Raw genomic sequence first — 25,083 nt, forward strand, 5'->3', positions numbered from 1 at the left:
AAATAATCATAATTTTCAAATTAATAAGCATATTCTATATGGAAATAATAATAATTTAGACGTTGAGTTATTCCTAATTAATAGATACTTAACAATCAATTTTAAATATTACACTATTAATTTTAACATATTATTAAAATCAGTTTCAGTTTTGTATTTGTTTTTGTTATATTCATTGTCAATTTATTCATGTTTCGTTAATAAGTATATTATATTCGTATTTTTATTAATTTTATTTATGCATGTATTGGGCGTGTCTTTCTTGTGAAAATTTGTGCGAGCGTAAGGAAGAGTATTAGAAAGGTGATTTATAAATAATAAAAATCATTTAAGGATTCAAAATATTTTCTACAAGCAACAAAAAGTCATGGGTAAGTGTCTATTCTCATTCATCTATTTTTGTGATTAAAAAATGTGCACATGTAGTATGATACAAAAAAAGATCAACAAATATTGATAATCCGTCTTTTGTTTAATTTAGGGGAAAAATTATTAAATTATATTAATAATCTGTCTTTTGTTTATTATGTATCAAATGTATCTTTTTCAGTTACATTTAATATTTAAATATTATATTTTGTTAGACTTTATACTTAGGTTAGTTGAAGGCACGAATTAACCCTAATATCTTTTCCTAATATTTGTTTGTTAACCAATCAAATATGTAGTTATTTTTGTTTGTCTCTTGATGTTTCATGGTTTAGTGTTCTTGATTTTTCTGCCATAATTTACTGCTGAGATCTCCATTCTTTTCTTTGTGTGACCTTATTTTGGTTACGAGCTGTAATGTTCTATAAATTTTAATTGTAGATTAAACGTGGACGAAAGGTTTATGCTTTGTAATTTTTGTGTGTGTATTGCTTTCTTTAATTTATGGCGGAGGGGATTCAATCAAAAAGAAGAAAAAAAAAATGCAGCCAACAATTTGAAGACACAGACTAATACTACTATAATACCTGATTTTAGTCATATGCATCCCAAAGGTTCTTTTATGTGTCTTCTTTTCATATTTTTATTAATGTTATAAGTTTAATTTTGGGTATCAAACAATTTTTCAATTTCTTTTTAATTTTGACGGAATAGTTTATGGTTTGTTTTGATTAATTATGAAGTTATTTGGTTCACTTATGTTTTTCTCATATCTTTTTTCTGCATTTTGATGTCTTATGACTTAGTGTTTTTGATGTTTCATGACTTAGTGAGGTACATATTATCCAATTATGTAATCCTTTGATTTACATATTTTTATTGTGCATCTTTTTTTTTTTATTTCTAACAATATCAAAATATATAATATTAACATGTTACCTTGAAAATCATATTTTATTACCTATATTTAGCTCAACGAGTATCAGTCGTGCATGGGCACGGGCCTCTTGCTGGTTACAAACAAAAGCAACGTGCATCTAATGTGCCCTGTGTTATTTTTCTGTCGCATCAGATTCCTCTGCATGCCAGCTAAGTCACCCGTCAGATTTGGTCATTTTCATACATAAAAGATACTTTGACATTTTTTTGGTCTAACATAACTTCATTATATAGTTAATCAAGGTTTATATAGATCCCTCATTGATTCTCCTGATTAATTTAACTGTGGTTTACCTACTGGATGACCATTTTCAGCTTAGCAATTTAAGTTGAAATGAGACAACTATTTAAAAGATTGCTAGATATGCGAATTTGAAAGGAAATTTCTGTGCCAATTTAACCCAACTATCCAAATCTCGTAATACATTTTATCCTATATATTTCATATACCACGTTTTTATTTTCTTCTAATAGCCTTAACATTTAAAGCCTCTCTAAGTTAGATTATGTAACGTTAAGCCATAGAAGCATTATCGGTAATTCGCTGATTCAAGTAAAAAAATAATTTTAATCTCTTTAATAAGATATCAATTCGAGTCTTGTGATGAAAAACATAATTAAAAAAAATCTCATTGAAGAGTCAAATTTTTTAGTAAAAATTAATCAATGAGTACAATTGATAAATACTTAACATTAATAAAATGGTTAAAAAAGACTTAAAAGTATTAGTTACTCTCCTCCTAATGTTACCTGCAGGAAAAGTGTATGTGGTGATGTGATGTATGGTCTTCGTCATTATGCAAATTGAAAGCCAATTCCAATAAAAGATTACGTGTTTTATAAAGAAAATTAGTTGCTCCCAATTGGATCATAGCTACAATTAAGGAACAAGGCATGTACCAGATGTTATAGCCATGCAAGGGACTGAAGGGAGAGTGAGATTGCCCATCAAACATTAACTAAAATGTCCATTTCCATTCTCTGCCCCTAAGATTAGGCCAGCCCCACCACAACCCAAACCCTGCCAAACCTAAACAAATCACCCCCACATGACTCTTTGGATCATTGCCTTTATGACCCAAGACACCTACCAAAAAAGATACTATGAACTGAAGGAGAAAGGCAATATAGCCACTATAGCCAGCTAGAAAACAACTAAGCAAATATTATGATTTATGAACCCCATTAAACCACACTCAATAATATATATATACCCAATCTGACATGTTTTTTTCTCCTCATATGTCCACAAAACATGGCACTTTTGCAACAAAAACTAAGCTTCTCATGTCTACTAATACTTTGCTTAGCCACTGTGGTTTCTTCACACAGCAGGCCTTATACAACTCCAAGTGTCACACGCTTGACTGATTCTTTTCCTCGTGTGCAAGTTGATAGTGCTTTTTCTAAGACCTTTGGTGCCAAAAATATTCAGTTTCTTAGTAATGGATCCACGGCCACATTGGCTCTTGACAAAATCACAGGTTAGTATGAAGAAGTTCCTCAATTAACTCAAGTTATTAAAATTTTGCACTTTTCTTTCTCTTTTTATTTGTACCATTTTCAAAACATATGCTATTATTAATTTATTCTATAGGCTCTGGCTTGGTATCACAAAGCAGATACTCCTATGGATTCTTCAGTGCTGCAATCAAATTACCTTCTGGTTTGTCACCTGGAGTTGTTGTTGCATTTTATGTAAGTTCATTGCTTCTTTGCTTAAGAGTCTTTATTTAATTATGAATTTATGATATATATATATAGTAGCACGCACAGCATAGACACTTACTTCATTGACAAGATTCTTTACTATTATGTTTACAATGTCATAACTCAACTCGTGTAACAAAAAAAAAAAAGGATTTTGTTTTTATCATCATTATCATTGAGGCACTGATAGTTGATCATCCAAGGAAGGCACTAGTGTTTCTCAAAGCCATGCTGGGTTCTTCAAGGGATTAACGACAGCCTTCACTTGCAAGTAGTTTTTGAGACTATACTCTCCTTTTTCTCTGCCTTGACCACTCATTTTGTACCCTCCAAAGGGAATTGCAGCATCAAATGTGTCAAAGCAGTTTATCCAAACTGTTCCAACTCTCAGTGCCCGCGTCAAAGTGTTTGCAGTGTCCATGTTCTTTGTGAACACTCCTGCCGCAAGCCCGTAACGTGTGTTGTTCGCTCTTTGAACTACCTCACCAAGGTCCCTGGAGTCATCAACACAAAAATTAATGCACAAAGCACAACACATGTATGGTAGTATAATACCATTCTCTGCAAAGTAATTAACTAACACTAGTTGTTTTCTTACTTGAATTTTAATATGGATTGGACTGGACCAAAGATCTCATCCTTTGCAATCAGCATGCCATCCTGGTGATTGTTACAAATTCAATTGAAAGCATTATGAGTTGTATTTTAACTTTTCAGAGTCTCTTCTGATAAGGTGAAAATGCAACTAGAAAGATGTACCTTAACATTTGAGAAGACTGTAGGTTGAATGTAGAAGCCCTTGTTGCCAAGCTTGTCTCCTCCTGTTTCAAGGGTTGCCCCGCTTTCAACACCGGATCTGATGTACCTCAGTATTTTCTCAAATTGGTCTGAATCAATCTGATTGTTTGGATCATACAAGAAATAATCAGTGTATTTAGACATTTTAAAAAGAGTCATACATTAAGAAAAGGGAATGTCAAAGTAGTAGCAATGTAACATTCTTTCTGGGCATTTTAGTACAGTGAAGCCTCTAGTATCTGAAAATCATAAGCAAGGACGGATCCAGAAACCTATTAAAGGGGGTTCTTCCTTTGTAATTGTTTAAAATGTCTAACTTTTAATAAGTAATAATTTTTTTTAAAAAAATATTTATTATTTTTACAAAAAATTGAAACTAATTTTTATTTTAAATGATAATAACCTTAACCGTTATCATAAAAACAACAAACACACAATTAGTATTACATAATTTTATTCTAGTTATCACCTTAACCATTACAGTAATAATAACAAACACAACTAATTTTACACTAACTAACCTTAATGATTATTATAATAATAACATAAATAATTAATTTTACATCTACTAACTTAAAAATATATTTCTATATACATGAGAAGTACCAAGGGAGGGGCACTCGGGCCACTGCCCATCCATCTTTGATCATAAGGATGGTAACATATCTCCGGTCATCAGCAATCAGCATTGAGTTAGTGAAGCACAGACACAATGCCATATTGTTGGACGTATTATACCCTCAGACAACTTTTGGAAAACAGGGTTCAAAGATCAAACATGAGGATGCAGTGTATAGGATTTTCATTGCAATTTACCTGAGGACCTTGCTCTATTCCCCCCTTGAATGGATCACCAACAACACGTCTCAAAGCACGAGCCTTTGCTTTCTGAACAAACTCCTCGTATACATTTTCATGTACAAATGTTCGAGACCCAGCACAGCAACATTGTCCCTGAATGTCACAAGCAACACCAATCAAGTTTTCAGAATTCTATGACAGAATTGTTTTACCAGAGCTCTATACTTTAAAATACCTGATTAAAGAATAAGGCAAAGTGTGCGAGCTCAACAGCCTGATCTACATCAGCGTCTTCACACACTATAAAGGGAGATTTCCCACCAAGCTCCAAAGTAACAGGCTTAAGATTGCTTTTAGCCGCCAGTTCAAGGACAACTTTCCCAGTATCAGTGGAACCGGTAAAAGCAAGCTGCGGGATAATGTAAAAAATTCATGCTGTTAAGACACTACTATCATGTCACATGTCTAATAATTAATTAGAATGAAAATAAACATCATATAAGTAATTGAAACTTCTCCACAAGATAAGGAAACTGAAATCAATGGCCATAAAATTTACAGAAATTCATGCAAGGCAACACTAAAACCATTACATTGTTCCACTACTGCTGAGGCTGAACATTATAGTTATTTAGTACCTTATCAACCTCCATGTGACTAGCAAGAGCAGCACCAGCAGTTGGACCAAAGCCGGAAACTACATTCAAAACACCAGCAGGAAGTCCAGCCTGCCAGACACATTACAAATTGGGAATGATGAGGATAGTAGATATCCATGAGTAAATTAAACTCCACAAAAATCATGCTTCTAACAAAATGAAGATTGGTCTATATTACTATCACACACCTCATGAAATAGTTTTGCTGCATATAAAGCAGATAATGGTGTCTGCTCAGCTGTTTTGAGAACAATGGTGTTGCCACAGGCCAATGCCGGTCCAACCTTCCAGGCAAACATGAGAAGAGGGAAGTTCCATGGAATGATCTGACCGGCAACACCAATCGGTTCGTGCAATGTTTGCACATGATAAGGTCCATCAGCTGGAACTGTTAGACCATGAATCTTATCTGCCCAACCTGGGGAGAATGAAAACACAAGTGTCACCAAATTTTCACAAAACAAAGAGCATTCTAAGTTCCACATTTTGCATCCCACACACCAGCATAGTATCGAATCAGGCGAACAAGCATTGGAACTTCAATCTTAGCAGCTTGTTCATAAGGCTTTCCATTATCCCAAGTCTCAAGTGCTGCAAGCTCATCATTATGCTTCTCGATCAGATCGGCCACACGCAACAAGATCCTTTGCCGTTCCTATAAAATTACAGTAACAAGGAAGCAACAAAAAGGGATTTCAACTCAATCATGAGACCAAAGATCACATCTTTGTGAACTGCAGGAAAAACAAAATTATAGAGAGGTTATGATCAAATACATAAGCTGTCATCTTAGGCCATGGTCCATGATCAAATGCTTTTCGTGCAGCTGAAACTGCTCGATCAACATCTTCAGAGTGACCCTCAGCAACATGAGCAATCACTTCACCTGTCCTAGGATCTAAAGTTTGAAAAGTTTTACCTGATCCACAAGAATCCCAATAGTAAGATACCCCAAAAAAACACATCAAAATCTCTCTCTCTTCTTTTGCTTTTTCATCTTATTATTAAGTCAAAAACTCAACTTTATGACCAAAATCCTGGAGAGGAAGGATCGAAAGGCTTAAGATTAACAAAATAAACACTCACCAGAAGCAGCATCTACAAATTTTCCATCAATTAAGAGTTGGGTGTGTTCTACTTGTATTGATGGTTTAATGGGTTCTTCCTCAATGGCAGCAGAAGTGCTGAATTTACTTTGTCTTGAACCAAGGAAACCATTCCCACCTGAAAGTTTTTTTTTGTCAATTTTGATGCATGCACAGAGTTACTTATGGCATCAAAAGGGCAATGAAAAATCCAAATCAAAACATCCAATTAAACATCAATTTCAAACATGAGTTTTAATTCACATGGTCACACACTCACACTCAACAAGAAACACAAAATACTAGGTAAAAAACGAGAGAATCTAGAAGTACAGTTAAGAAAACATAGGACAACCAGACATGTAGTAGTTGACAGCTACCAAACATTGAATGAACTGATCCGTACACAAAAAATGTTTCATTTTTTTTTTCAATTTCTACAATTTTCTCTTTCAAACAATCATCAATGAAATCAAACCCAGAAAAAAAAAATCAGTTCAAGAAAAAAAAAATGAAATTAACTAAAAGGAGAACATATCACTTAATAATTATTGTTTTTCAACTAAGAAAAATGATGAGACCACCATCACAAAGAACACATGCTCTACCTCGTGAAAAGAAAGAAGTAGAAGAAAAGGAGCGAGAGATAAGTCTTGAGATTCTGAGTGAAGAAGCCATGATAGTGTTCGTCTTCTCTCTCTCTTCACTAATTAAGTTCTATTAAATAGCTATTGGTTCCCCATTATATAAGAAAACGCATGATCAACCCAATGTGTTACTGTTTGTCACACCACGCGATCAGGCTGATTTATTTACTTTTAAGAATTGTTTATATGCCGCTAATCTATGCATGTGTCTTGGCTCTTGCACATGTAGGTTGTCCTCATCCAAAATTGCATATCTTATAGTTGTATTACCTGAATTAACAAAAGTGTCTTTAATGTTTTTTAATACTAGGTACTGGATTGCAAGTATCCTTTAGTTATACCATCTTAATTATTAAATGAGTTTTTAATGGTTTAAAAAAATATTTTTCACTGAAATAAATGTTGTTTGGGTTAAAAAAAATCACTACAAATTGACATGAAAAACGCTAATCACAAAATCTAGTTGATAAAGATTAGACTTATACTATTTTATAATGACATAAGTTCAAATTTCATTATCAATGCAAGGATTTTAGAATGTTTAAAATGATTAAAAATAGAACATGATAAAATATAATAAAATACAGTTATTGTTTAATTATTTTTATGATGGAATGAACAGGGAAATAAACATATTTTATACCTTTGAAAATAGAGAACTAAATTATTAAAACTTATATCTATATCTATATTATATATAAAAGATAATGATTATGTTAGCTAAAATATTTTAGATAGTTTTTTGCTTTTTTTTTTGTTGAAAAGTTAATTTAATTATTCCATAAACAAATTTTTTTAGTAGTTTCTAGCCTTTTTTAAAATGTTATCTGAAAGTTATGTTCAACAAAATTAGATTATTAAATTAGAAGTATTCGGTAAAACTAATTGTTGAAATAGTTAAAATATGTAAAATAATATAAATACATATTTATATTTTACTATTTTATGTTAAATATTTTATTATTAATCTTATACTATTTCTTAAAATATTTTTAATCAAGTTTAAAATAATATAAGAAAATACAGTTATGTAAACATTATACTTTTATTATGTTAATTAGTATAATAATTAAGATAAATCATCTTATATAAAATTATTTTAAAAAATAAACAAAATATAATGTTGAAACAATAAATTAAATATTATAAGTGATTCAATGGTTAAAAAAAATATTATAACATAAAAGAATGTAAAATATGATAACAAAAAAAAACCTATCATCTATCACTATCAATGTCTTAATTTACAATGTTAAATTAATAAAATAATAATATAATCATTAAATTAAGAATACAATATAAAAATATAATATATAAATACCCCAAACCCTATGTTTCTTTTTTATTGTTTTTATTTTTTTTACTCATCATATTAGAGGATTTTACAATCAAAATATTATAAAGATAACCTATCAAAACATTATATGGGGAGTGAAAAAAGATTAAAAATACCATTACCCAGAGAGAAAAGACTAGTGTACACATTGTAAAACAAAATGAGCAGGTTTCAGCAGGTCGTACGTTAAAGGAAAAAAAAGGAGATAACAAACAATATAGAGTGTTATTTTTATCGTCACTAATATATTACATTTTATATATGTTATTTTTATATTTCAATCTCCTATTATTTTCTCTTTCAAACAATCATCAATGAAACCAAACCCAGAAAAAATCAGTTCAAGAAAATAAAATTGAAATTAACAAAAAAGAGAACAAATCACTCATAGAGTGTTTAATAGAGAGGAATGAAAATAAATTGAATTAAAATTTTAAATTAAAACAGAGTATAAAAATGTATATTTTATTGTTGATAACGGTTGATGTGAATGACTACAGTTTGTCTCTTAACTAATATGATACTTTTTAATATTCTTTTAATAGATTTTTTATATTAGAATTTGATAATTTAAATTTTAATAAATTTAATATATATATATATATATATATATATATATAAATTTATAAGATTGGAAAGAAATTTATGAATTTATAAGATTTCAAATGATTTTATAAACGGTTAAAAAAATTCAAATGTTAACAAATAAATGATCAAGAAAAATAAAACCAATAATTCCTTTTCAATCTTTTAATCATTAATACGAATTCTTTTAAATCTTAATTAAATATAACTCTTACTTATTGTCTTTTAAGATAGGAAAATGATGAGACAACCATCACAAAAAACACATCTCTACCTCGAGAAAAAGAGGTAGAAGAAAAGGAGCAGAGATGACTCAGATGAGTCTTGAGATTCTGACTGAAGAAGCCATGAATCAATCATGATAGTGTCTCTCTTCTCTCACTCTCCTTACAAATTAAGTTCTATTAAATGGCTATTGGCTCCCATTTTTTATATAAAAAAAAAACGCTTTACCAACCCAATGTGTTTCTGTTAGTCACCCCACGCGATCAGGCTGTGACTTATTTTTAATTATTTATTATTTGCCCTTAATCTGTGCATATCCTTTGCACATATAGGTTGTCCTGATTCAAAATGGCATATCTTATATAATTATATTATCTTAATTACGGAATTAGTAAATGTGTCTTTAATGTGTTTTTAATAGATTACAAGTATTGAGTTTGCATAATTTTATTTTTTTGACAGAAGAGTTTGCATAATGTTAAACATGCTCTTTTATTAGGTAAATATATCTTTAGTCTTCCAAATATGATTTTGATTTTTTTTAGTTTTCATAATTTTAAGTTATTTTAAAATAGTTTTTTTTTATCACCATTAAGTGATGACTTAGTACACATTGACCATTATAAGGTTGTATGACAATTTAATTACATGTCACCTCATATAAATTATTTTTTAAAATTTTAAAATATATCAGAACTAAAATTATTTTCTTGAAAAATAAAATATATTTATAAAGATAAAAAAATTAAAGATTTAAGCTTATAATTAATCAAATTAGATTTATTGTTGATTAAACTCTTGATTCAAGTAATAATTAAAACGATAAGACTGTGTATCATATCCACAGAAAATTTCTTGTACTTCAATGACAAATATTTAGTTTGTAAACAATTTTTAGTTGAAGTAGAGTGAAATGAAGTAGTAGCTCATGCATATCATCAAGTGAATTATAACAATTTTTCTTAACTTAAAAACAAATGATAGAAATAAACACTGAGTTTTGAAATGAAACAAATACCAAGGTGAATATGTCGAGGAATATTTTACTGAACTTTCTCTTGATGTGATTAACGAAGCTTTTCTCTATTTAACATTATCCTAATGTTCTTTGCATCGTCAAATTTACTCTAACTGCAATCCCTCACATGAAAGAGCCTAGCCTTCCTAGTTTCATTCCTGATTCCTCATCAAATTCAGCCTAAGCGAGCTGCATTACGAATCAGATGCAAATTCTACTAGATTACTTCACACTATTCCTAGAAAATGAAGGCTTCTAGTTGTTCTACCAAGTCCTAAGGACTAAAAGCATTTCCCAACACTTAAATCCTAACAAAGCATATAAATGGATGGTCAAACCACAAATATGAAAAATAACCACAGATGGAAACAGAGAACACTAGCAAATAATATTAAATAGATAGTTAGAGTTTTTACATCAAGAGTGTCCAGTGGAAAAACTCCCCAACAATGAAGTGTTTAGCCCTCCGTTAGCATGGAGAGCTCAATACAAGACTAAAAACAAGATAGAAATGGAGTGGTGAAGTCAAGGTATGGAGAAAGCAGTTCCTTTTTCTTCTTTCAGCCTTGGTGCTCTGTTTTCTTCTCACCCACGCTGCATGTGTCGTTTGGCTTCCCCCATCTCTTCCAGCTTTAAAGACTTTTGGGCTTCTCAGATTACGAATGTGCGCTCAACGAGCATGTCTCGCTGAATGAGAGTTAGTGACTGGGCGCTTAGCGGATGTGGACACGTTAAGCGTGAGAAGTGACAAAGGCTTCGCTGGGCGGGCTAGCTGCGCGCTTAGCGCACTGCTCTCTAACTTTACATCCTCTAGGGTTCTTCTCTCGTTGGGCGAGCTGGCTTCCTCGCTAAGCGGGTTAGCCTCGCTTAGCTAATCTGGCTCGCTGAGCGAGCTCTTCAGCAGCACTTCCAAATCTTTCTTTCTTAAACCTAAAAATCCAAACAATAACAATATCAATCATAAAAAAGGAAGCCTCCACTATGTGAAACTCACACAAAATCAGTTATTTACAAATCTCACACGAGAAACCATAAAATTAGAGGTATATTGCTACTTTTCATCTACTTTTTTGATGCATTTTGTACTCTTGAATAACAATTATCAAACTCCCCCAAATTTACAGTTTTGCTTGTCCTCAAGCAAAATAAATTAACAATGGTAAATCAATTCAGTGTTTGTCTGATAAGTATTAATCACAATGACAAAGATGACTGCACATACATCAACCAACAAGTCCCCCAAATTTAGGTGCACTCATTTAAAGATATGAGCATGTGCATTGAGCATCAGAAGTGAAATAAGTTAGCAAGCATGACAAGTATCAAGGAAGGTTGACTAAGCTTTATCCTCACAGCTACTGTTTCTCTCATGCACATAAGTGTTTCAGGTGATTACTTCATATAAACAACCAACACAATTCCCAACTTTTGCACTTCATCTCATTCCATACACACATGTACACACAATGTGGATCCAAAGGACTTTGTTCTGCTTGTAATGGGGTTGGGCTAGAAACAAATTCATGGTTTTTCTTGGATGCAACACTTAGGTTTTAGAAGAGCATTCTTTGTTTGGATGCAAATCCTTTCTTTTTCCCGCCCTCAAATTCTTTTTACTGCAATTATCTCCATATTAGCATCATGTAATAGTCCCACAGTCATCATTGCTTCAGAATTATTTCTCATTTACTGCAATTATCTCCATATTAGCATGATGTTGATATAATCATTTACATGATTTAATAAAACCACCCCCCCAAATTTGAACCAAACAATTTCCATCAAGACAATGCTCTCCTAAAACCTAGAACAAGGTGTGATAATAATTATTTACTTCAGCTAGGGTTCAGGACAATATTCAATCATTCTTGGCTCACTGGGTGCAAAGGTTTACTTCAATTACTTATACAAGGTGGCTATTTGGCTCTGTAGCAAAAATACATTCAACATGGCCTTCATCATTTCCATATCATGCATCCATTTAGCATTCAAAGATTCATGCAAAAATCAGTAGTTGATGCTAGTCGTTTTCTCACAATTAAGATACGCACAACTCACCGATTTGCAACAATTAGCTTCTTCTTCACTACTTTCCTGTCATGCAAGCTAACATTTTCACTTATGCACCTCATTTCCACACTCTATCTTTCAACATAATGCAAGCTTATTCAAGGTCTAAAATTTTCATAGTGCAGTTCACTCATGTCATGCAATCAATTTATTTCAGATCAAGATATCAAGACAAACAAAATTTACTAAAATGTTCAAAACGTAGCTACCATAAAAGCGCTAAACCAAAACCACTGTTAAACCAAAAACCAACAAAATAAATAAAAGTTGTCTGAAAAGAGGGAGAATTAAATGAAATCCTGGTCAATCATCAATCTTGTGCTGGTGTGGGCCATGGGTCCCAAGTCCCCTGTGTTGCGGTGACATCTACTACATAATTAGTGTCCATGCCTGCCTTCGCTGCACCTGTGTCCTCTTCAACCTCTTGTGCTGGATCCTGGGTCTCTGGAGTGTCCTCAGCATCCTGAGCCTGTGCATCCTGGGCCTCAGGAGCTTCACCCCCCCAAGAAAGGAAGGTTGGACTCCGAGCCAAGCCACCTGGGCCAGATAATCCTGTAAATAAATAATCAGCTGCTGCTAGGATAGGTTATGCATGCTCTGCATCACCAGGTAGAGGCCATGGTGAATACTCTACAACATCGACACGATCAAGTCACTGCTGGTGGTGGATGACACGGAGGGACCTGCTAGAGTTGGTGCTGGTGCTAGAGGTGGAGGGATTGGTGCATCTGATGGAGCTTTGGCCTTGGCCTTGCGGAACCCTAGAAAAGTAATCGATGGGTCATCAGGGTTCTAGCAATTCTTTCGGATGTAGGCCAAATTAATGGCCAGACTTAAGGACTCAAAAGTCAAAGAATCTGATACAACCCCTCTGGCCAAGCATAGTGCAATGATGAGAGCTGGAAAGCCCAACTGAGAGGAGTTGGATCGGGCTACCTGAGAGATTTGTCCTGAGATCATGGAGCCCAAATCCATATCCATCTTCATGACCAGACCATAAACCAACCTTGCTCTGTCCATATTAAGATCAGAGGCATGAGAGGTGGGAGCAAGGTTGGAGTAGGAAAGGACACTCCAAGTTTGAGCTAAAGTGGTTAGGTCCTTCCTCAGAAGCTTCCAAGGGGCTCTCTCAGCATTTAAAACAAACCCCCGCCCTGGCAAGCATAATTTGGCTGCAATGACCTGATGATTTGGGTAGGTATAGCAGTAACGGGAATAGGCTGGGTATCGCTCGCCAGGCTCTAGCACCACTGGAGTCTCCAAAAATGTGTTCAGTGTAGCAGCATCGAACTTGATCGTCTTCCCCCTTACTTTGCATTGCTTGGGGGAGAGGTCTTCAGGGTCATACAAGTTGGAGTAAAACTCCTTAACCAAGGCTACATCTATCTAGTTCTCCAACTGGCGTGTAAGGTTCTTGTGCCACTGGCAGCGCTCTAACTCCCAAAGGAACTCATCATAATGGGAGTAGGCCAACTCAATATTCCTTTCCGGTAGGATGTTCTGGAGATGAACATTTGTCTCATACCGCTCCCAAGCTATTTCTGAGACAAATATTGAGGTATCATAAGGCTCTTGGGGTTGAGAGGATGATGCACGCTTCTTTTTGGATGCCATCTGCACCAAAACACAGAAAAGAATTACGATTAGCCAAGATTCTAATTGAAAAATAACCTAAAAAGGCAAAGAGTAACATAGTTTCGGCGCTAAGCGAGATGAGCTCGCTTAGCGCGCCTTAAAAAATTATCATCAAGCGCTTAGCGCGACAACACACTAACAACAATAATGGCTTAGCGCGATTGGTGCGCTTAGCCAGCAGACACACGTGGCTAAGCGAGTATGACTCGCTAAGCCTTATTTCAAATAGAGAGCAAATTGCACTTAGCGTGAGTAGTAAACTTAAAAAACATAGGCTTAGCGCCACTGGGCGCTTAGCCAGGCTACAAGGGATCTAGGGTGGGGGCTTAGCGAGGGAGACTCGCTAAGCCCATTTTATTACAGAGAAGAAATTGCGCTTAGCGCGTAGGGCACGCGTAGCACGTGAACAAACATTCAGATAATGAAAATTACACTGGGCTGAGTGAGTGGAACTCGCTAAGCCTAATTTATTACAGAGAGGGAATTGGGCTTAGTGCGAGAGTCGCACTAAGCCACTGCTGGGGATGCAAAACGACACATTTACTCATGCTTAAGTTTAGTATACTCGCTAAGCGCAGGTGACTGGCTTAGCGAGTTCATCCAAATTCCAAAAAATTCAACCAAAAGCATGGACTCGCTAAGCCTAAAGACACTGGCTTAGCGAATTCATCCTCAATATGTAGAAAATAACAAAAACTTCATGAATGTACTTAACGCACAGGGCATGCTTAGTGAGTTCATCAAAAACCCAGAAATTCAAAGAAAAGCATGAACTCGCTTAGCGAAATAGCCTCGCTTAGCGAGTTCATAAAACCCAGAAAGTGAGGCTTGTGAGCCTCAACTCCTTAAGCCACCTGATTGTTGCCCGACAAGTGTACCAGGGGGCGCAAGTAGTATTAAAACAGTAAGAATACCGAGTATCGATCTCAGGGAACTTTTTGTACTTGGTAAAAGTTGTCGTTTGGCGAGCAGGCGTTGGTGATACAATTAATGGTTGAAAAGAGAAATAAAAGTATGATCTAGTCTAAATGAAAGCGAGTAAAGTGAGTAATGGTGTGTGAAAACAAATATGCGAACGTGTTGGTTCCTCCTACAGGGTATTTTGATGTAATTTAAGGATATTTCTCTACTTAACAGTGCTCCTGTATTCTATGTTGAGGTCCTAACTACTAAACCCTGATGTCTCGTGAGTTTAGCCTAATCCTAACTAGACTTCATTCTCAGATGTTTCTTGTTGAACTTAGCCTAACCAGACAGCATTACAGTTACAACATACCGAAAAACCAAGTTACCGCACTCCGTGTCCAGATATATGATAAATTAGCCCTGTCCAATCAAGTTCTAAGGATCAAACCATTTCCCAATGAGGATGATCCTAACTACACATGCATTTACGTGATCAAGACAAAAACATGCGAAAATTAAAGGCCGATAAGAACAAAGAACACATGAAAACACAATTAAATATATATGAAAGATTTTACATCATTTACTCTGTAAAAGTTCCCAACTGAGGATTTAGCCTTCCATTGTGAGGAAGCTCCTTTTTACAAGTTTAAAGAAGAGAAATTGAAAAAGTACAAAGTGGTGGGGATGTCTCCTCCACCTCTAAAAACCTCACAATCTCTCAAAAACTCCTTCAAAGCTCTTCAAGATGCCTCATTTGGTCTGCTTAGTCGCCTCTGGGTCCGCATACTCCAAAAACTCCCTTCTAATTTTGTGTTTTCAGGTTTTATATGGAAATCCTATTGGTGGCCTCTCGCGGAGCGCCAATCTCGCGCTTAGCGCGCATTAGTGAACAGTGGCTCAGCGCCAATCTTGCGCTTAGCCTGGAAGATGACGGATGACTCGCTTAGCGAGCGACAACGCGCTGAGCGTGTGCTTGCAAGGCAGATTCTCTTCCAAATTCTTGTGTCTCACTGAGCACGCTGGTGCCTTTCTTTGCGGGACATACTCGCTAAGCGCACAAACCAAGCTTAGCGAGACACTAGATTCAACACTTCCCAAAATCTCCTTTTTCACTTGAAATAGAATTGAAATTTACATTAATTACAAGCGGAAGATTATAATGAGTAATGATCAATTTGTTAACTAAAATTATTTAAAATCCTACAAAAAGAATTGTAACTTGGAGGAATTCTATATAATTATCAAAAGTTTCTATACAAAAGTTAGTCATATAAAACGACTAACACCACCATACAGGCTTAGAAGCTCAAGGCTAAGCCTATACCATATAACATCAAAATGCGACACACAACAGTCCTAACTAATTAACAAAAAAGCACCAACTAAGCATCTAAACACATAAAGACTATAACAAGCATATCAATTGCAATAATGTCTTCTACTCTAAGGTTTTGCAGAGATAAAGAAAAATGAAATTAGAGTAAAATAAAACTTACTTGGATGCAGACAGTGAGTGGACAACGTGAAAAAATGATGAAGATAAGAGGGGAGGAGGAAAAAGAAATGCATAGTTATAGAATGAAAAAAAAGTAACTGCCTTAAGGTAGTTATGTTTTTTTCTACAGTTACGAGTTGCTCGCTGAGCACACGTGACTCGCTTAGCAAGTTCTCTGTGAAGTTTCAATTTTTAAATTTTTAAAACACGCGCTTAGCGAGACACTCTCGCTTAGCCCAATTATCATCAATTTCAACCCAAGAGGTTTTTGGGCTTAACGCAAGACTACGCACTGAGCGAGATCTGCAGCTGGGATTGGCTTGCAACTTGAGCTTGCTCAGCGTAATTCCCATTATAGAGAGGTTATTGGGCTTAGCAAGAAGGTCTCGCTTAGCCCAATTTGCATTAAAGTTCACATAGAGACGTTTTTGGGCTCAGCGCAAGCGTGCGCTGAGCGAGGCATGTGGTGCGCTTAGTGAGCATGTGTCTCGTTTAATGCATAGACTTTCTGCGCTTAGCTCACAGGGCACGCTTAGCGAGATGGGTATGCTGATCTTAACCAAGTCTTATCCTATCCAAGTCAGATTTTAAGCATGCTTTAAACTGACACCAATCCTCAAGTTCATTCTCTACCTACTCTTATATCCTAGATTCATCAAACTAGAGCTACACTAACAAAATTAAATACACAAAAATAAAAGTTGAAAAGGGTAAGAAAGCTGGGTTGCCTTCCAGTAAGCGCTTCTTTAACGTCACTAGTTTAACGGATGACACCCCCTAGGGGTCTTGCAGATGTAGGATGATGGTTAACCTCTCAATGTTGCCACCATGATACAGTTTCAATCTCTGACCATTCACCACCCAACTTCTCTCTAGATGATCTAACTGAGGATCCATCAATTCCACTGCTCCATAGGGCTTTACCTCTTTGATAGTGAGAGGTCTAGACCATTTGGACTTCAGTTTACCTGGAAATAGCTTGAGTCATGAATTAAAGAGCAAGACTTGCTGGCCTGATTGGAAGTTCTTTTGCAACAACTTCTTGTCATGATAGGCCTTCACCTTCTGCTTGTACAACTTCTTGTCATATGCATTAAGCCTCATCTCTTCTAGCTCCAACAGTTGCAACTTCCTCTTCTCTCCAGACAGAACTTTATCAAAATTCAGAAATTTTTTAGCCTAGTATGCCTTGTGTTCCATTTCTACTGGTAAATGACAAGCTTTCCCATAGACCATCTAAAATGGGGATAGTCCTATGGGAGTTTTGAAAGTGGTCCGGTAGGCCCACAAAGCATCATCTAACTTGGCGGCCTAATCCTTCCTTGTAGACGCCACAATCTTCTCCAATATCTTCTTTAATTCCCTGTTAGAGACCTCAGCCTGACTATTTGTTTGAGGATGATAAGGTGAGGCCACCTTATGTGTGACATTGTAGTGTCCCAACACCTTCTGAAGTTGGACATTGCAGAAATGTGAGCTGCTGTCACTGATCAAGACTTTTGGTACCCCAAAGCGTGAAAATATGTCCTTTTTTAGAAACTTGACAACAGTCTTTGCATCATTTTTTGGAGTAGCAACAACCTCTACCCATTTGGAAACATAATCAACGACCAACAATATGTATTCATTACCATAAGATGAGGGAAGAAGACCAACAAATTCAATGCCCCAACAATCGAAGACTTCCACCTCAATGATATTTTGCAGAGGCATTTCATTCCTCCTTAATATACTCCCTGTCCTCTAACATTGGTCATACTGTGTCACATGCTCATGTGCATATTTGAAAATTGAAGGCTAAAAGAAACCAGATTGCAAGATTTTTACTACTGTCTTATCACCACTGTAGTGACCCCCACAAGGAGAGTTATGGATGTGCCATAATATACTTCTGGAATCCTACTTGGTGACACATTTTCTCAGCAAATTGTCAGCTCCAATTTTAAACAAATGTGGGTCATTCCAAATATAGAAGCGAGCATCGTGCAAAAATTCTTTCTCTGGTGCTAATTAAAATCCTTGGGGGTGATTCATGTAGCCTTATAATTAGCAAGGTCAGCAAACCATGGTCTCTCGTTCACAACCAGCAGCAATTCATCTGGGAACTCATCACGAACTTCCAGTTCTTTGTGCGTAACTTCTTCATTAACCAGTCTTGATAGGTGATCAGCCACCAAATTCTCTGATCCCTTCTTATCTTTGATGACCAGGTCAAACTCTTGAAGCAAAAGAATCCATCTAATTAGCCTTGGTTTGGAATCGGCCTTTGTGAGAAGATACTTAATGGTTGCATGATTTGTGAACACAATCACTCTTGATCCAACCAAATACGATCAAAACTTCTCCAGTGCGTAGACAATAGTAAGCATTTCTTTTTCAGTAGTAGCATAGTTCTGCTGAGCATCATTCAAGACCTTGCTTGCGTAGTGAATGGAGTGAAACACCTTTCATTTCCTCTGCCCCAAAACTGCACTAACTGGATAATCACTTGCATCGCACATTAGTTCAAACTCCTGGCTTCAGTCAGGCGCTATAATCACAGGGGCAGACACTAATCTGGCCTTTAGAGTGTCAAATGCTGTCAAACACTCTTCATCAAATCGAAACACAACATCTTTGTTGAGTAGATTACTCAATTGCTTGGCAATCATTAAGAAGTCCTTAATGAAACGCCGATAAAACCCAACATGTCCTAAGAAACTTCTGACTCCTTTTACATTGATCGGTGGAGGCAATTTTTCGATGACATCGATCTTGGCTTTGTCCACTTGAATGCCCTTGACAGAAATCTTATGTCCCAGAACTATTTCTTCTTGGACCATAAAATGACAATTCTCCCAATTAAGCACCAGGTTTGTTTCTTCACAAACAACTCCAAATTGGTCAGGCAACAATCAAAGGTTGATCCAAATACTGAAAAATCATCCATGAACACTTCAATGCATTTCTCCACCATATCAACGAATATTGCCATCATACACCTCTAAAATGTGGTTGGAGCATTGCATAGCCCAAATGGCATCCTCCTATATGTAAACACTCCAAATGGACAAGTGAATGCAGTTTTTTCTTGATCGTTAGGGTCAACAACAATCTGATTGTACCCTGAATAGCCATCCAAGAAGCAATAAAATGATTGTCTAACTAACCGCTCAAGCATTTGATCTATAAATGGAAGAGGGAAATGATCTTTTCTAGTGGCATTATTCAGCTTTCGATAATCAATGCACATCCGCCAGCCTATGACTATTTTTTTCGGAATAAGATCATTCTTCTCATTTTTCACCATAGTCATTCCACCTTTCTTAGGAACCACTTGCACCGGACTTACCCAAGCACTGTCTAAAATAGGGTAAATGAGTCCTGCTTCCAACAACTTGAGAACCTCCTTACGTACCTCCTTTTTCATTGAAGGATTAAGCCTTCGTTGTAGCTGTCTTATTGGCTTGTACTCTGCTTCCATCATGATCTTGTGCATACAATATGAAGGACTAATTCCCTTGAGGTCTGATATATGCCATCCAATAGTAGCCCTGTGTCTCTTCAGAACTTCAACCAATTGGAACTCTTCATCATGAGATAGGGAATTACTGATCACCACTGGTGTTGCTTTATTTTCTTCCAAGAACACATACTTTAAGTGCTCTAGGAGGACCTTTAAGTCTACTTTGGGTTTCTCTATTGTGAGGTCTTTTTTCAGCTCTTCAAAGGGACCTCCCTCCGATGGATTTACTTTTAGACTATCCAAATCCTCCAGACAATTTCTCATATCTTTCTCTTCCTCTTTTGTGAGACAATCAACAACATTTATCAGTGCTTTTTCCAATGAAGAGTGAGAAGTCATGTTTTGCACCACCATAGCAACTTCCTTCTCAATTGCTTCCACTTTGAAACATGCCTTATGATCATTTGGATGCTTGATTGCGTCAAATAAATTAAAAGTGGTTTTCTGATCATCAACACTCATTTACATGTTACCATTGCCCATGTCAACTACACATTTGGCTGTCAACATGAATGGGCGGCCTAAAATCAGCGGAATATCTGCATCCTCCTCAATGTTCATTATAACAAAATCTACAGGAAATGTGAATTAGCGAACTTTGACTAGCACATCTTAAACCACGCCATAAGGTCTTGTGATAGAGCGGTCTGCAAGCTGAGGTATCATTCTTGTGGGTGCAATTTCTAAATTCCTTATTCTTCTACACATCGAAAGTGGCATCAAATTGATGCTAGCTCCCAAGTCAATTAGTGCTTTTCCCACTGACACAACCCCTATGGAACATGGAATATTTACACTTCTTGGATCCTTGAATTTTGGTGGTAGGATTCTTTGAATAACAACACTGCAGTTTCCTTCTACCGCTATACTCTCATTGTTGATGTATTTTCCCTTTTTGGTTAGGAGATCCTTCAAGAATTTGGTATAGAGAGGCATTTGCTACAAGGCTTCTCCGAAGGGAATTATAAACTCCAGCTTCTTAAAAATATCAAGGAAGTGAGCAAAATATCGCTCCTTGTCCTTCTTAGATGGTACCAAAGGGTATGGAGCTTCCTTAACTTGGGTGGGGACTGCCTCTATTTTTCTCTCTCTAGCCAACTCACTTTTAGTCCTCCTCTCTCCAGTCTCTTCCCTCTCCACTCCTTCGGTATCTCACTTTTTATTTTTCTCCTCATCTTTTACTTCCTCCATCTCACTTATTTCTTTTTCTCTCATATGCTCTCCTTCTTCCTCTTGTTTTTCTTCCACTTCTAGCTCTCCCTTATTGTTTTTACTCTCTCTTCCTACTAGCATCCTCCTCTAACTTCTAGTAATCATAACCTTACACTCCTCCTTTGGATTTTTCTCTGTGTTTGCTCCAAAATTCCCAGAGGATTTTTCTACTAACTTCTTAGCCAACTATCCCACTTGAATCTCCAGATTTTTTATCGCCGACTCAGTGCTCTTATGATTAGACATAGAAACCTACATAAATTGAGTCAGCGTGTCTTCTAATTTGGTGGTCCGCTCATACAGATTAGGCCTTTGGTTGGGAGGTCGATTAGATGAACCCCCTTGGTCTTTATTGAACTGATTTCCAGGATGTGACCACCAACCTTGACCTAGATTATGAGGAAAATTTCCCCCTTGCTGATATCATGCGTAGCCACCTGGATGAGATGCTTGCCTATTATGATTTGCCATGTAATTAACCTCCTTGGATGAATCATCTCGAGTCATACATGCACCAGAATCATGAGGCCCCTCACATATGTTGCAGCGTCCAACTTGCATGACTGCTGAATGAGTAGGCTGGGCTGCATGCAACTATGTTGGCAGTTTACTTAAAGTCTTAGTGAGTGATTCAAGCTGTTTAGCCAATAGCTTATTCTGTGCCAACAAAGCATCCTGTGATGTGAGCTCCAAAAAACTTCTTTTTGTAGGAATTTGAGTCCTATCACGCAATATGGCATGGTCACTGCCAGACCCTAATTTCGTCCGGGGACTGTCATTCACTGATGTTTTGATTCTCGCTAGCCAAACTGGGTTGTTCGACACTAGTTACCGCACAAGACGAAAGATCGTTCAATGTTTTAACCAGGAATGCGAAAGATACCAAAAAGGAGGGGCAAAAAGGTATTTTTACTGAGTTTTCTGGACCCTAGCTCGCCCAGGCTAGCCTCTGGCTCACTTGGGCCCTCAAAAGACTTCAGGATGAAGGAACTGGCTCGCCTGGGTGAGCCAGTTACTTCAAGAGTAAGTCTCAACTCGCTTGGGTGAGCTACCATTGTCCCAAGTGCCCTTTTTTCTATAAATATGCATGAAGGGGAGCTGAGGAAGGGGTTCCAACATTCAACATTGAGAGAAATTGAGAAAAATAAGAGAGAAGAAGAAGAAGAAAGAAGAGGAAACAAGGCCGAGGCGCTACCGAATCACGACTGTGATCAATCCCTGCGCCATTTCTCGCTCCGTGTTCTTCGTTTGTCATTCGATTAGTGTTTGTTTTTAAGGATTTGAATATGATCTATGCACCCTTAGGGGTCCCCTTTGTGATTTTGTGCATATTCATCTCCTTCTTCTATCATCGGTAATCTTTTTTCTTTTTGCAAAGTTTAATCTTAACCGATCATTAGCGATGTAAGTCATCTTTTAAAGAGATTGAAAGTTAATAAACAAAACCAAGACAAAACCAACATATAACTGAATTTTCTCTCCATCAAAGCCACTTGAGATCATTCATGGTCCGACGCCTTAACGACCTATTTTTGATCTCGGTAATAAAAATAAATCTTTCAAAAGCCTAAAACCAATTCAACACACAACTTTCTCGCTTTAAAGAAGTATGTAGGTCTGAATTGCTCATCGCACCTGAGGATACATAGGAGCAAAGACAGTCCCCTTGTCGACCCCAAAAAAATAAAAATAAACGTAAAAAGGGAAAAGTAAATAATTTTGAAGTCACGTTACGCACACTCGATTAAAGGCTGTCGTCCCTTGTGACGAACGCGTGGAGTGCTAATACCTTCCCCGTGCGTAAACAACTCCCAAACCCTTATTTTCAAAATTCACAGACCTCTTTTTGGTTTTTCTAACATTTTCCTCGAATAAACGTTGGTGGAGACTCCCGCGCATTTTATTTTTTAGAAGACGCACCTTTGGTCGTTCGCCTCGCCCTCCCGCCGAAGGGTAGGTTGCGAAAGATGACAACTCCACTGGGGATTCTGTGTGAGTTAGGCCATTTGATCAGTGTGCAATATTTTTATCGTGACTTCTACTTTATTTATGTTCCCTTTTCCCTTTTATCTTTTGTTTTGTCCATATTTGTATATAACCCTTGCTATGTTACTGTGTTTTTTTATGTGTCTATCTATCTATTACATTCGTAGTTAGAAATATTTGTTTGTTCTATGCACACATGGCGCCTACACCTTTGCACACACATTGAGGTATTAGGCCCTATACCCGAGTCTGTGGAGGTCGATCTTTGGTCATGTTGGGTCTCCGACTCGCTTGATAACAGTGAAGCCTCATATTGAGTTTTCCTTTTTTGATGATGCATTGTCGCTGGTAGTCCCTACCACCACAATGTTGTTATCAAAGAGGATGATATCTCTAGAAACCTTGAAAGTTACATACAACTACCCTTAGGGGTTATCACCGAATAGTGAACTTTTGATCTCTTCCATTAGGATCCTAAACTAGGGACATAGAACAAACTCATTATGTCTTGTTTCCTTGATCTTGTCATGCATATCTTTATATGTCGTAATAGTATACATCATTCCTGTGTTTACCTTTATTATGTTCACAAGTGACATTGCGCATTAAGTCATTATGTTATCATGCTCATTCGTCTAGCATGTCTCTTTGTGCTACCAACCATATACCTTTTGTTGCCATTAGTCATTATGTTCACTAATGCATACTTCCTCTGTATTGTGACTTATGCCTTGCATTCTTTTTCGTTGTCAAAGTCACAAAGAAGCGTGAAAGTCTGCAGCGCTTTCTTAATTGCATGCATTGGGTACCATGATAATAATTGCAAACAAACCATGATGCCCAATGCATTGTGGATAAGAAAAGATGGTATTTCAGGCGTCTTACATCATTTGATAAATACGTTTGTCATGCATAGCATAGCCATGCCCTGATGCATTCATCATATCTCCTCTATGATAGGGTGTTGAAGTATTGTTCGTCAGATTTTTTATTCTCGCAAATATGGGGTCGAACCAAGTGCCACCTTTTAAAAAAAGGTTCTATCATGTCAAAGTCAAGAATCTAGAGCTAGCCAGCTTGCGAAAACTAGGGCAGCAGATGGATCAAGTTCAACGTAAAGCCTTCAGCAAGGCAAACGAGAAGATCTAGGATCTGGCGATGATAGAAGTGTCCATTGAAGCCATCGCATCTCTCACTCAATACTACGACCAATCACTCTTATGCTTCACTTTTAGGGACTTTCAGTTAGCACCAACCATAGAGGAGTTTGAAGGGATCTTAGGATGTCTGCTAGGGGGAAGGAAGCCATACCTTTTTTCTGGATTCTATCCTTCTATGGCAAGAATAGAAAAAGTGGTCAGGATCTCAAAACAAGAGCTAGACCGAGTGAAGCAAAATAGGAATGGAGTGGCAGGGATACCAAGGAAGCGCTTAGAGGAGAAGGCGGAAGCTCTGGCCAGCAAAGGAGAATGGGCAACATTCATCGACATATTAGCTCTGCTAGTGTTTGAGACGGTACTATTCCCGAATGTAGTCGGGTTGGTGGATCTAGCGACAGTCGACGCCTTTCTTGCTTATAACCACAACAAGGAAAGCCTGGTCATCGTTGGTTTTGCAGATGTATACGATACATTCGACTTGAGATGTGAGAATAGCAGTGCAAGAATTGTCTGTTGTACGCCTACTCTTTATGTATGGTTGGTATCCCATGTTTTTTTATCATGAAGGTAGATATGTCTGTCCCCTACAGGGTCATCGCATGTGCTCCGAAAAGGGTAAAACAAATTGGGAAGAACTCTTGGCAAACATGACGGGAGTGTCATTAGTTGGTTCCCACGGTGGAAAGAAGGAGGGGCAAGAGTGTTATGCTCATGTGAGGGATTCCCAAATGTACCCTTGATGGGGATGAGAGGTTGTATTAATTATAATCCTGTGTTGGCCATAAGATAGTTAGGCTACCCTATGAGAGGTGTGCCATCAGAGGAAATCATCACGCCTTTCATCGCGCGAGGTTTCAATGAAGCTAATGCGAAGATACTTTAGAAAATCCATAAAGCATGGAATAGAGTGGGAAGAAAAGATAAGGAGCTTAGGGGAAG

General features: G+C 36.7%; 4 protein-coding genes across 5 annotated transcripts; 1 reads left to right on the forward strand and 3 right to left on the reverse strand.

Annotated features, from left to right (window-relative positions):
- Window positions 1-2,453: 2,453 nt before the first annotated feature.
- Window positions 2,454-3,858, forward strand: LOC102661294 (probable xyloglucan endotransglucosylase/hydrolase protein 33). 2 transcript variants are annotated; one of them, XM_041018502.1, is made up of 3 exons: window positions 2,454-2,792; window positions 2,906-3,006; window positions 3,736-3,858. In XM_041018502.1, exons 1-3 carry the CDS (start codon window positions 2,564-2,566, stop codon window positions 3,745-3,747), a joined length of 342 nt encoding a protein of 113 aa, XP_040874436.1. In that variant the 5' UTR covers window positions 2,454-2,563; the 3' UTR covers window positions 3,748-3,858. The 2 variants fall into 2 exon arrangements, with proteins under 2 accessions (XP_040874436.1, XP_006585954.1); XM_006585891.4 differs by lacking the exon at window positions 3,736-3,858 and having other exon boundaries at window positions 2,906-3,045.
- Window positions 3,052-7,069, reverse strand: ALDH2B5 (aldehyde dehydrogenase family 2 member B5, mitochondrial). Its single transcript, NM_001367180.1, has 11 exons — window positions 6,970-7,069; window positions 6,363-6,500; window positions 6,053-6,195; window positions 5,778-5,931; window positions 5,465-5,694; window positions 5,256-5,345; window positions 4,853-5,026; window positions 4,633-4,770; window positions 3,778-3,915; window positions 3,617-3,678; window positions 3,052-3,512 (listed from the first exon to the last, which is right to left on the reverse strand). Exons 1-11 carry the CDS (start codon window positions 7,037-7,039, stop codon window positions 3,239-3,241), a joined length of 1,611 nt encoding a protein of 536 aa, NP_001354109.1. The 5' UTR covers window positions 7,040-7,069; the 3' UTR covers window positions 3,052-3,238.
- An 11,242-nt stretch (window positions 7,070-18,311) lies between these two features.
- On the reverse strand, window positions 18,312-19,103 carry LOC113002334 (uncharacterized mitochondrial protein AtMg00860-like). Its single transcript, XM_026129436.1, has 2 exons — window positions 18,822-19,103; window positions 18,312-18,560 (listed from the first exon to the last, which is right to left on the reverse strand). Exons 1-2 carry the CDS (start codon window positions 19,101-19,103, stop codon window positions 18,312-18,314), a joined length of 531 nt encoding a protein of 176 aa, XP_025985221.1.
- A 1,295-nt stretch (window positions 19,104-20,398) lies between these two features.
- LOC102669557 (uncharacterized) lies at window positions 20,399-20,722 on the reverse strand. Its single transcript, XM_006586483.1, has one exon. The coding sequence runs from the start codon at window positions 20,720-20,722 to the stop codon at window positions 20,399-20,401; it is 324 nt and encodes a 107-aa protein (XP_006586546.1).
- Window positions 20,723-25,083: the final 4,361 nt, after the last annotated feature.

The sequence above is a fragment of the Glycine max genome, chromosome 8, assembly GCF_000004515.6.
Source record: "Glycine max cultivar Williams 82 chromosome 8, Glycine_max_v4.0, whole genome shotgun sequence".
In the NCBI taxonomy this organism is placed as follows: Eukaryota; Viridiplantae; Streptophyta; class Magnoliopsida; order Fabales; family Fabaceae; genus Glycine; species Glycine max.